At 36.8% G+C, this 13,584-nt stretch overlaps 1 protein-coding gene across 1 annotated transcript in view; it reads left to right on the top strand.

The window, feature by feature from the left end:
• STK3 (serine/threonine kinase 3) overlaps positions 1-11,024 on the top strand; it is a 274,712-nt gene extending 263,688 nt beyond the window's left edge. Inside the window, exon 11 of the mRNA XM_027576725.1 lies at positions 9,641-11,024. Coding sequence (XP_027432526.1) covers positions 9,641-9,799 — 159 coding nt within the window. The 3' untranslated portion in view covers positions 9,800-11,024. The remainder of the gene's footprint in view (positions 1-9,640) is intronic.
• Positions 11,025-13,584: the final 2,560 nt, after the last annotated feature.

Below are 13,584 nucleotides of genomic sequence, written 5' to 3'. Positions count from 1 at the left end.
CATACTGAGGGAAGGGACAAAGTTTATAATTCGTCTGGACTTTTAACTAAAAGTGACCAGAAATCAATGAGATCTGCCCAAGATTCCTTAAGGGATGTGTCAGGGAAATTTGGCATAGCACAGCTGAAAGAGTATGATTGGAGAAAAATGAAACTCTTTTAAGATTATATAATAGTTACGCAAAGATTTGACTGTCCAATAAGCTAGTTACAGATATATTTTAAGAACTGCTTTTTAAATGTTTATTATCTTCCATAACTAGTCATATAGTTAATCTTTAAAGAAACAAAATATATAAACAAAGTTAATCACTTAATTTGTTAATCTCATGTATAGCTTTATCAGTGTTTTAAAATATTCCAAGTATTTATCAGAATCACTGAGAGAAGGCTCATCTTCCCCTTAATAGATCTAAAAAGATTTAATTAGTAGCTTGGTTTTGAGTTACTCAGATTTTGTTGTGTTGGGCCCAGAATTTTAGAGCTGCTTACAATATAGCAGAGCTATGCATGAATTAACTTTTTCCTGATATTTTTAGCAGGCAGAACTACTACTAGAAACTGAAAAGCATAAAAGGAATGGGTGTTCAACTGCTATTGAGGAATGCAACTAAAATTTCATCATTCCTTTTTCCATATGGGTGGCTCAGATTTCTCCAGGTCAGGATCATTGTAGTAATACTCATCAGCTCATAGCTCATTGCTAGATCCAAGCTGAACACAACACCAAAGCAACTATGGGACAATCTGAATGGGCACAAGCCAAATCTTGCTTCTGTGGCAAGGGGGGGAACATGTCTTATTGGTTTTGTCACAGCATATCTCTTATTGATAAAATTATAGCGTCTATTCCAAATCACTGTGTAGAAATATGTTTATTTTGCTAGAGAGCTGATTAAATTAAATGCTTAAACATATATGCACTTATTTTGTAAGGCCAATTATAGCTAAAATACATTAATAACTTATAAATACTCCACTGGGAGGAAAGAGGTAGTATTTTTAAAAGCAATGTGTCCCTCTTTTTAATCTATAAACAATCTGTTAGGAACTATTTTATGTGATATCTGAATGTTAAAATTGCTTGTAGTTCTTGGGAGATCTAAGAAACAGCTCTTGGTAGGCTTCAGTCCCAATTCATATTAGTGGGTTGAATGTGGTCTGTGAGGGCCTGCATGAACACCTCTAGCTGTGTGACCTAGGGTAGGTCACTTGGTCTCTCTGGGTGTCCTGACCTATAAAACAGGGTTGGTAATCTCTACCCCATAAGGTAATTGCTAGGATTAAATGACTTAATGCCCAGGACTTAGGACAGTGTCTAACACTTTGTAAATGATGAGTAGTTGGCACTTTTCCCTTCTCCTCCGCTGATATCCACAAGAAATGGTTTTCTCCCTTTTCTTTTGGGAATACAAATAAAATTGAAATGTCTTAAATTTACTCTAGATGCTCTGAGGGTAAACAGATGCTTCCTGGCAGTTTCTAGTTAGAGTCCCAGAATATTTATAGTCATTTAGTCTCTCAGCAGAAGACAGGGGCTGCTCAGCTCAAACAACCTTGCATATAATCCTCCATCCAGGTAGGTAAATAGCGTCTATTTTGGGAAGAAGGCTCTACCAGTAGATTAATGTTAATGCAGCTTTTAAGGGCATGTTTTATAAGGGATTTATAGTGAAGAATTCCATTTTTATTCTATAGGGTATCACGTGTCTGAAATTATCACAATCTTCATTATTTTTTAAATGTGTATTTTAAATCTATATGTATAGTTTTCTTTAACAGGCTTCATACTAGTTTGGATTGACTTGAGAGCTCTTTTATTGTATTCTTGTCAGCCCAGAAATTAAATCAGGAAATGCCTTAATATACTGATATTTTAACTGTTTTTAACTTTAAGTGTCCTTCCTATCTATTATCCCCGTGGTTCAGTCTTATGGAAGAAGGCCCCTTACCTGTTTATATATATCTAAACTAATCAGTGGACTTGACTGGATTTTTTGCTAGTACTTTCTTTGGTACGTTTCCCACTCTCATTGTTAGCAGAATGAGTGTGGCAGCCTCTATGAGCAGTGTTTTGTAAAACCAAACCAGATTCTGTTCAACACAGTTAAAATGTGAGTTAAAATGAAATATTAGGGGGAAAAGGAGTATGTTGCTCCAGGCCACAAACAACTCAAAACAGTCTGAGGCATGCACTGGTAAATCTTACAAAATGCTATAGGCAATTCAGCATCAAAATTGCCATAGAAAATTATTGTTGTTAGCCGTTCTGTTGATAGTTCATATTGTTGGAATTGCTAGCAGATGGGAAAATAGATGAGTCAGGATCCAGTATTAACAATCCATATTTTTTTAATCACAAGCCACTAATAAGGTCTGTAGCATCTGTGAGATTTATTTAAACAGTTGCTAGGAAGAGTTTGTTTTCCCGGTAAACACAGCAAACCTTGTACAGGATTTTCTTGATTGACTATTTGACTAAATGTGTTAACATTAACATATAAGACCATTTACTTCATTGTGATGGTGTCTTGTTTATTTTGACAGACTGATTATACCAGCAACTCATGGACCCATTAAGTCTTGAATGTTATCACATTTATGCATTTAAAAACTTCATAATCTTGTTTCTGCTATTTTCTGAGAGTAAGACTTTTTAAAAACTCTCGTGTAGTTAGGACTGCTTTTGACAAAACAAAATAATATAAAAATCTGAGTGTTTTCCTCCGAGAGCTCTTAAGATATTATTTTAGAAAGTAATTCACTCTTACCGCTTGAATGTGATATTTTAGGTTTTCATAGTAGATTGGATATATAAACTTGCAGAAAGTTCTAATGTTAGTGACAACTCTTCCTGATCAGTAATAAGCAGCTTTTCAATACTTCTCACAGAGTTCAGAAATAATTCTAATGACTCAAAGTATGACCTGTCCAAATCATCATTTTATAAGATTTAATCTTATTTTCCAACTTTTCATGTCACTGAGTTGTTCACATTGCTGTTTTATGCAAGAGCTAGTAAGTGAGTTATTTATTTGCATACCTTTTATTTGGATTTTCTTTTTTTTTTTTTTAAGGAATACTGAGAAATACAATTTTTTTGGATATTGACCTCTAATCTTCTTACTCCTGGATAAAATGTGATAATCCAGGACAGTTATTAACAAAATGGGTTGCACATTCAAACTGTCACTTATGTACCAAACTATACCAGTAAAGTTTCAAACAAATGTTTGACTTCTAGTGAAAAGTAGTTTTGACTTTTTCATTTAACTTATAAACAGTTCATCCATCTACTCATCTATCTATTTATTTTTGTTTAAAAGTTGGGATTTTTATTTAAAGCCTTTCACTTGTTTTAAACAAACTTTTTATAAGAGCTGGGAAATCCTAGTCTACCAACTGTCCTGAAACTTAAAGAGGATGGTAATTCTACCTCTGGCTAAATTTCTGCAGTTTATCTCACTCTAAAAAACTCTATAAAAATGTCATCCACAGGGTTTTCTCTTCACTGTGGCCTTCATAGCTGAATACTTAAAAACCATTTTTCCTTACAGCTCAGGTTGAAGACGCTAGAAATTTCCTAGCAGCACACCCTCCCTATGCATGGTGTCTCAACATTTTGAACACTCTGGCAGTGCTGGCTTAAAAATATCAATACTTGGTGTAATGAAAAAAATGCATTGATCTCGATCGAGGTCAGGTCCTATCTCTGCCATCAACCAGGAGTGTAATTTTGAGCAACCTGGCTCCCATTTTCCCACCCAAAACAAGGAAGCTAGAGTAGATCATCTCTGAGGTTTGCTTTTGCAGTAAGATTCAGTGAGGTTTAACTCATAACCCAACCTTATAGTTTATGCTCCTGTTAAACAATGCTTTGCTCATATGCGGTGGTGTTTAATAATCCCAGATTCCCGTGTGTTTCTCTGAGGCCCATATGATTCAATTTACCTGACCTCAGTTTAAACTCCTTTTATGAAAATTGATTTTATTCTGTTCCCTTAAGATGTCTTGCCCCCTGGTATTTGTCATTTCAAATGTCCGAGAAAAGCAGAACTTCTTGTGAATAGAAAAACATTGCCTCGGGTAATAAAACAATATTGTTCTGAAGCTCATCTCCATTTCTGTGACTGTGTATTTGAAGAAGTTCTGTCTTTGCTTTCAAAACCTTCCTCTTACTGCACGTCAGCTCATTTAGTCACTTAATCAAGTCATATATCCTTGACGTTTGTAATGATTGTCAAACTCTACAGTATTCTTTCAGAATGTTAAGACCTGAAAATTTAAGAATCACTGTTAGTTGTGCAAGTTCTGGGTTATCATTAAATTCAAAACCAAATTTTATTAAATAGAATTAGCCTAGAACATCTAAAAGCCATTTCTGGATGAATTATTCATTTTTGCACATTTGTTCACATACAGTAAAAAACCACAGTGTATGCATATCCTAAAATTCTCTTTACTGACTTCACTTATGAAACTCTAAACTGACATTTCTTCCCTATAGTTAAAAAAATATAAATTCAAGTTAATTTACCACAAGCTCTGTTGATCCATAAACATAACAATTCTGAAGTGATTTCTCTTCCTTTTTGTGAAGATTTTCAAGAAACCTAATTTTAGTGAATGAAACTTTTGTTGCAATAATATTGATAGTAATTCAGGAAGCTCAACTTTTCCTTCTAATATTATCCTCATTAGCCCCCCAAATTGTTTTAATTTGGATTAGTATTTTATAAGGGTGATAGTGGCATTGTTTAATATTATAGGGCCATTTTTATCATTATGAGTGTCCATAAAATGTTATCTGGTTTGCGACCCTATTTGCTACTAAGCCATCAAGTAGCACTGCTCTCCAAGAGATTGGAAAAGCTGCTTCTGCCACATTTTCCTCTCCAAATCATTTTCGTGCTTGTGGAGGCTTAATAGCTACAGAAATACAGGGTGCTAAATATATGTTATTAGGGCTTAATCCTAAGTCAAAACCCAGCCAGAAGTTAATGTCTATAAATCATACCCACTGTATAAAAAGTGGAAAAGTTCTACCAGTTAACCTCACATTTTTTTTTTTTTTTTGTCTAGATGACACCATAATGTAGTTATTTAGAAATCTACTGGTATTTCTCTTCTGTTAACAAAATGAGAAGAACCTCTGATCACAAATGCTAACTTTGGGGATGATTTTCTGTTGGATACCATAGTCAGATCATAAGATCAAGGAGAAAACCTTCTTGTCCTGGATAATCTTACCCTCATCAGGGGCTTCAGTTACAGCCTAAAGGCTGATGGATTCCCCAAATCTATAGCTTTATTTTCTTTCCTGAGCTTCAAAACTCCAAATTATAATCCATATCTGATGTCTCCACCTTGATGCTTTGTTCGTCTCTCAAACTCAACAAGACTAAAACATTGCCTCCCCTGCCTTATTAATGATAATGATCTATCTCTACCTCATCACCGTACCTTGAAGCCAGAATCACTCTAGCCCTTCCTTCTTCCTGATCTTTCTTACTCAGTGAGTCAACAGAGAAAGCCCTATCAGTTCTACTTCCAAGTCTCTCAGATCCCTCCCTTCTTCTCAGTCTCCATTTCCTTTTTCCTGGTCCAATCCTCAACCGCTCTAGACTGTTGTAGTAACCTGCTCACAGGCCTTCCTGCCTCCATTTTCCCCATGCTAATCCATTTTATATACCTGCTATTGGATATATTTTTCTATCTCATATATGATCATGTCACCAGTTATGTTCAAAATTATCTAGCATTTCTTTCTTGGCTACAGAAAGTTCGTAGCAACATGCTTAAGGCCCTTGGCAATCTGACCTCTGCTCTCCTTCCCGTCTCATCTCCTGACCCCCACCCCTCACAGGCCCACCCCACATCCCAGCAGCCAGCTGCGGTCTCCAAGGAAGCCAGGCCTTTGTGCGCCTTACACCTTTGTACTCATGCTGCTTCTACTCCCCTGTTCTACCGCCCGTCTTCTCAGCGTCCCCGTCCTTCTGTGCATTGGCAGTGCATGGACCTCTTGCCCCCTACATTGCCAGTTCCTCGTGGGCAGTAGGGTGTTTCATTCATCTCTGTATCCACAGTGCTTAGTCCGTAGAAAAGAATAAATATTTTAATAAATGAGTATTCTGGAGTTCTCTGACAGCCCACCTGAAAACATAACTATATATGTTTCTTACATAGGTATCCGATTTCCTGTAACCTTGACCTTATAGAGCCACAAGTCTGAAATCGTATTTAAAAAAAAAAAAAAAACAAAAACACTAGAAACAAGTGTTACAAGCTTCAGCACTAAAACCATGTTCTATCTTTCCTGAAACAGTATCAGGCATTCATTAATGTGTTTATTCTTATTTAGTGTAATGCCTTATAGGATTAATTGCTTTTCTAGTTCCCAGCAGGCGAACAAGCTTGCAGTAAAGGGAGAATGACATATGTTTAATGAGGGCCATGAAAAGGAGCTGACGGCTTTCTCTGAAATGAAGATAAAAAGCCAAAAAGGAGAGAGAAAATTAACACACAGCACAGATTAGTAATAGAAATTAAAAATGGTGATTCATCATCAAAGGAAGGTTGCTTTAGGTCCTGGGTCCTCTGCTTTAGAAGGCAGCATATTCTGTAAAGCACCTTATAAAGATTTTCTCTTCAAAATGGTTGAAACAAAGTTTTTATCACTTAAAAAACTAAGATTTAGATACTTCACAAATTTACTTATGTGAAACACGTAATTCCCTAACAATGCCAGATAATGGTTCTCCAGCATCACAGACCTGTTTGTCACAAATTTTACATATTCAAAACATAAAAGCCTAGTAAGGAGGGAAACTTGTCTTCTAAGTAGCTTCTTTCTCTGAATTCTGTCCATTACTGTAATATAATATTTATAAACTGTTGGTAATTAGCCCCAGTAAAGTAGCATAAGATATTTACAGGACTATCTTAATGCAAAAATTGTTTGCTTTGTTGGACGTTAATTCTCCTAATCTTAGAGTAACCCATTCCTTTGAGTCATTTCTTTCTGCATTTGTATTTACCCACCCTCATGCCATGATATTTAGCAGTACATATTGTTTAATAGTTTCTAAGTGTGTGTACAGTCTCTAAAGTTTAAATAATTTTTGGAATGTCTAGCATGGAGACATGAAACTCATGCATAAAAATCAATTACAAAATAATAAATGACTCTAGAATCAAATACGAAATTGTGTTGTTTAAATTATAAATGTTATATAGAAATTCAGAGATGGGAAGATTAGCGTGTGCTAAAAAAGAGACAAAGTGAAATTGGATCTTATGTAGACGGCACCCAGGCTTGTCTTTCTTGGGGAAACATAGCTGTGTGTGGTCTGTACTGGCCCTTCACCTCACCGTCACCTGTTCATACCGTTCAGAAAGTTCCAAGGCCCCCTGTAGGCTGATTCTTTATCCCCCCAGTGATTTGAACAGATTTGACCATATAACAGACATATGATTAGTACTTGGATTAAAATTTAATGAAGAAAGAATATAATACAATGCATTGTGTATATATATTTATATATAATGCATATAATTGTCTGAAATACTAAGCTAGCTTCTGTTTCGGATAGGGCATATTTTATATATATAGATACGCCAGAACTTTTCATGCACCAAGGCAAGTGGTGCTCACCTTCAGAACCCTCATCCCGGGAGCCCACATAGTCTTTCCCGTAACACTGTCATGCCTGTATTTTTGGAAATCCTCTTTTGAATTTCCTTCAGAGTCTGTGACTCATTCTTTTCAGTATCCTCAGTGGTGACAAATCTTTTTCAGTTGAGAATGGATTTGATTTTTGGAACCAAGAGTAACTTAGGGCCAGGTAAGGTGAGTAAAATGGAGAATCAAGCTGAAAAATGCCATTTTTGGTTAAAATTGACATGTTGACTATTAAATAATGAGAGCATTTTCTGATTTGGCTCAGAAAATAACCCCAAAGAGAGTTCCCTTATTAAGACAAAAAATAAGTGCCAAGTTTTATCATATTAAAACCAAGCCTGAATTACTCCGAGAGAATTTTCCTGCTCTAGAGCAGATGGTGACTCCCTGAAGTCCAAACCCTGCTTTGCCTGGCTCCGGGCCCCACCAGGCCCTGGCTCTGCAGTGACCTTAGTCCTTCCTCAGAATGGTGGGGCTTCCTCCTCAGGGCTCATTGCTCTGAGACACCCCCCTTTGCACAGACCAACACGGTCCCCCCTCCCTAAAGGGAATCTGCTCTCCATTGAATTTATGATGAGGCTTCTCTTTTTTTGGTTGGAAATCTGTTTTTAAAAAAACACCAAAAAACAAAGGATGCTCTCCCCAGGAAAGTGTGCCCGTGAACATGCAGAATTTTGCACATGAGAAGCTTCTTTGTGTACTTGAGAACCTCTCACTGTGGGCACAGTACATGCAGTAGGGGCTCACGGCAGTCCCTCAACGGTTCTACTCCTGATCTTACCCTTCTGACTACTCTGTGAGTTTCTGAGGGCCAGGAAATAGTTTAGTGCTTCTTTGCTCTTCTTACAGTACCTACCCAGATGCTGAGTATGTAATAGCATTCTGTAAATCACTGTGGTTTAACAGTTTTTTTTTTAAACCACCCACCTGCCACCACTGCTTTAATAGTTTCTGAAGAAGACCAAGTTTTAGGATTTTTTTAATGTTAATGAAATAAATGCCCAAGTCTTAGGTTATATATTTCAGGGCATCCTAAAATATGTTTCTCAGGAGATAATCCATATCTTGCTGTTGTGACATATAAATAATTACAGTAAAGCTCAGGATGCCACAGATCCCATTATGTGGAATGGATCTCATCCCCCCCATATATGTGAGGCTTCTCTCACAGAAAACCAGTAAAGGATGTGCTGGTGTTGTCTCCAGAAGGCAGCATAACTGAACTAAATCATTATGGTCAAACTATATCGTTTGGTCAAACCTTATCATTATTGTCAAACTATAATGTGTATGGTGAAAATTTAATAGGCAGTTTATCTTCAAATTGGCCAAGCCCGTGTCAGAATTTACAGAGCACGATTTACATCAGGCTTGAGATATTTTGAATCATAAATTTAAAACCTTAATGTATCAAAATGTTTGGGACAAAAGTATTCTAGATAATTTAATTTTCTGATTAACCCAAGTACTTAAAATTTAAGCATTTGGCAAAATGCAGGATAGAATGGTTAATGTAACCTGTATTCAGTCTTGTCACATTCTTGGGTGATGTCTGCAAGTGTTTACAGTTGTGGTAGTGCTCCAGAGCTGGCAAGGATGTGAGAGATTAGAGTGAATATATCCGAAACATAGCCTGAACGTCTGTGTGTTGGCAATGGTGGATTTGTCTTTCTGTCTGTCTTTAAAAAAACAAATACTTTTCATCAGCTTATTTTTTTCATTTGCTCTTTCCTAAAAGCAGAGTTTTTTTTTATTGCTTTTGTTGAAAGATGACTTAAGGTTCTTATAAGGTGTGGCTTCTTGGTTCTTTAAGGGAAGGAATTCCTGTTTTAATTGTTGAACTATATTTCAAAGATGATATAAAGAGTTTGCTGAAATATTCATACTAAAGCCCATTAGATTTTAACCTCTTGTAGATCATTTTATTATGTTGATATCTTCATTTTTTCTCTGTTTCTAGTTAAAAAATCTAAGTTTAGAAGAACTACAGATGCGGTTAAAAGCGCTGGACCCCATGATGGAAAGAGAAATAGAAGAGCTTCGTCAAAGATACACCGCAAAGAGACAACCCATTCTGGATGCAATGGATGCAAAGAAAAGAAGGCAGCAAAACTTTTGAGTCTCATTTTTCTCTGTTTGTTTCTTTAACTATTCCGGAGACCAAGAAACCACTAAGAGTTGAAGAAATATTATTATTGTTTTTTTTTTTTAATCCCTGGGATTTGTGCTGTACAACTAGACAACAGTCCAGAACTGATGATGGTACATACCTAGTCAGTTCCCAAAAGGCAGAATTTACAACTGTAGCTACTATATTTTCATTTTTAAATAATGAAAACAACAGACATGTATTCTCTAGATCTGTCAGCTGCGTACCGGCGCTAAACAGTGTGTTATATAATGAACACTGTTTAGAGACCTTGAAAATCTGAAGCTCTTGTTTAATTGTACGGCACTGAAGGGCTTTATGTTACAATATTCTTTATTCTTATTTCTAGTAGCTTATTTATTGTATCCCCAGGTAAGCTTATTTATTTATGCTGTTTCACTTTGTTTTATTTTTAAGGACAAGATCAGGCTAGCTTTGGTGAAGGGAGGGGCATATTAGTGGATGATAATGTACAACCAAATTATACTTTCAGCAGGGGGCTGTGGGGTACATTCCTTGAGTTCCAGCTTAGTTTTCCAATAGAAGCAAAGCAACAATAGTAATAGCGCCCAAATGGGCCAGACTCTTTTTTTATACTGAAGCAATAATTCCATTTTTACCTTCTGAAATTTTGTTTAATGTTTTTATTCTTGATGTTTGGTACAAATAGAACTATATATATTTAGGTCACATGGAGCTATAATGTTTAAAACCAAAGAAATCAATGGAAACTTTGCACCAAAAAAGTGCGGTAAATATTTTAAAAGAAGTAAATCCTTAAGACAAATGTAATTTGTTAATATTGTTTCATGTTTTACGTATAGGTCTGATAGTCGAACTGTATCAAACTGTAATAAGCTCAATCAAATTCACTTCTGTGAAAATGTGCTCAATCGTCACGGGACTTTTTTGTTGATTTCATTTATTTCCTGGGAATTGGTAAATATCATGTGCCTGACGATAACAAAATAGCAAAAACATTTGTACTGAACTGTGTAAGCCTTGGGGACTGGAAAAAAAAGATTAAAACCGTTAAAAAGAAGCTCATTTCTAAGCTGAATGAACGTTTGTGTGATTGAACTGGGACCAGTCAGTTCCTAAGCTGCATATGGCCATCTTGACAGTGTTTGTTCTTTTGTGTGTTTAATTACTGTGTGTAAATCATCAAGACAAATAAATTTTACTGTGCCACCCAGCGCATCTCCTCTCTATGTCTTTTTTTAAAAAACTCCCCGCCTGGATTCTGTCTTTTCCTGGCACGGAATGTGTATTAGTGAGGACAGGCTGGTGGGGGTAGCGATAACAACCCTGAAACCTCAGTGGCTCAGCGTAACACAGGTGATTTCTCCCATTTCTCCCATCCCACGACAGCAGGACCCCCTGCTCCCGCCACTCACACCCAGGACCCCCGCCATCTGCAACATTGGTGGTCACTGCAGCAAGGGAAGGAGTGCTGATGAGGCTCACATGAGCTCTAGCCAACTGTGACACATGTCAGGGGCGCCACAACCAGTATTCGGAACTAGTCACATGGCCACGCCTACTTTCAAGGGAGCGAGGAAATGCAACCTTCCCGTGCGCCTGGCGGGGAGAGAAGGGAAATGCCGGTGGGTTCACTAGGGACTGCCACAGAAGGTGGAGCATCTCTGGAAAACTTCAGTTCCATTTTAAAATGGCAGTTGCGCCCCAGGCTGTGCTTTGGAGTAATATTTATCTCTGCTCTGCTGAGTCCTGACAAATAGTAAATTGTGTAGTTGGATGTGAATTAATAAGATGGTTAAAGTAGTAGTGAGTATTGAAAAGTTTCTAAAGGTTATTTACAATGAAGACTGAATTTACAGTATATGCTTCAGCTACATCCTTATGGAGTCTACTTGGGACAGCAGACTGAGTCAGTCAACTCAAGCACCTGACCCTTCCCCCCCCCTTTTTTTTTAAGATTTTATTTATTTATTTGACAGAGAGAGACACAGCGAGAGAAGGAACACGAGCAGGGGGAGTGGGAGAGGGAGAAGCTGGCTTCCCGCTGAGCAGGAAGCCCGATGGATGCGGGGCTCGATCCTGGGACCCTGGGACCATGACCTGAGCTGAAGGCAGACGCTTAACAACTGAGCCACCCAGGCGCCCTTTTTTCCCCTTTCTTAAGTGTTTTTCTTTTTGGTAACCTAATACCTTGCTTAATTTGATGGAATCAAATGACTGACTTGCTATCATCCAAGTAAAACCACCTACATGAAATGTCAAGAAACCTATGAAGATGATTTTTCTCCAGTTTGTTAAATTAGAAAATTTATGCAAATTAATTCAATGAGGCCTGTTAACCACTCTTACTAATTCAGTCTCAACAAGAATCCTCCTTTTAATAGTAAACATTGAATGTTCCAATCACATTGTAATTTGTATGTAAATAGATTTCATACCCTATTGTTATTTTTATTCTTTATACACACACACACACACACACACACACACACACATATATTTAAGAGAATTAAGAACAGTGAGCATATTTTTATTTTAGAGCCTTAGGAAGCTTCCAGAATATTTTAAGATAATCTGTTTCAAAGTTCTTCCAATCTTCTCAGTCCCTGCCCGCCACCAGTCAAAAAAAGGAACTTAGGGTGAGTTTTTAAGAACCAAAAGCCATGAAAGAATCCCTCGAGTCTAGGTAAGCCTTGATTAGTCATGATGCTAAGGAAAGAGTTTTCTAGTTATTTTAATGAGTTTAAGAAGAAGCCTCCTATTATCTTAACCTTGTCTTCTGAGAACATTCCAAAATAGGTAAGTGTACTTTCTGCACACCCCCGTCCTTTCATAAATGCAGAATTGTAAATGTAATTGTAGCTAATGGGTGAGGATTTGTCTTGCTGAAAAGCCAGCATCATTGTATATGTTGTTCTGTAGATGAGAAAGTTTTTTCTTTGATTTAGATGACTCATTTCTACAGACTTACACTTAGCTTATTTTAGCAGAAACAGTTTTATGTTCAGAATATGAGCTAATTTGGCCAATATACATTGGAGAAGAAATTGTTTTTATTTAAATGGATTTCAAAATAATAACATCTATTATTTGGGACACTTAATATTTGTCGGACACTAAACTAAACAACCTAACATACATTGCTTTTGTATTTCTTTCCTTTGCTTATTTACTGAATCACATCCCTGAGGTTTAAAATCACTCTCTACTCACTGAAGGATATGTAGCTTCTCTAGCAGAAATTATATAACACATTAATAAGATGTTTTTAACTTAGTTACAGGAAATCTTTTCAAATTAGTGACATATTAGCATTCAATAGGAATGATATTTTGGTGTTTCCTATTCTGTATGTTAAAGATTAATGATTAAATCCTGAAAATACTAATGATACAACACTCTAAATAGAGCATCATTTAAAAAAATAATTGGAGTTGCATTACTAAATTAGTATCAGACCTAGGCATTTAATTAGGTATTTCATCAAAATGCTATTTTGGAGTACGAGCTACTTTTTTGGTCCCAAAGCCCAAGAATCGGGGGTCTAAAGAGAGAACCACTCTTCTTTGCTCTTTGAGCAATCTGAGCAATCTGATGAGATCTGGACTCAAGGTGTATACCTTAGTTGGGTAGTCTGGTGCCACTGAATGGTGGATTATCCTCCAGGGAATCAGCCAGCTTCTCCCTGTTCCATGTCCACATAAAATACTTGAACCTCAGCCAACCACTTCCTGAGTCATGAAAAGACCCCAAGAGAGAAAGCAAATGACCGG

Source organism: Zalophus californianus, chromosome 4 (assembly GCF_009762305.2).
Source record: "Zalophus californianus isolate mZalCal1 chromosome 4, mZalCal1.pri.v2, whole genome shotgun sequence".
In the NCBI taxonomy this organism is placed as follows: domain Eukaryota; kingdom Metazoa; phylum Chordata; class Mammalia; order Carnivora; family Otariidae; genus Zalophus; species Zalophus californianus.
The sequence above is the reverse complement of the archived record's forward strand: the minus strand, read 5'-3'. Positions and strand labels throughout refer to the sequence as shown.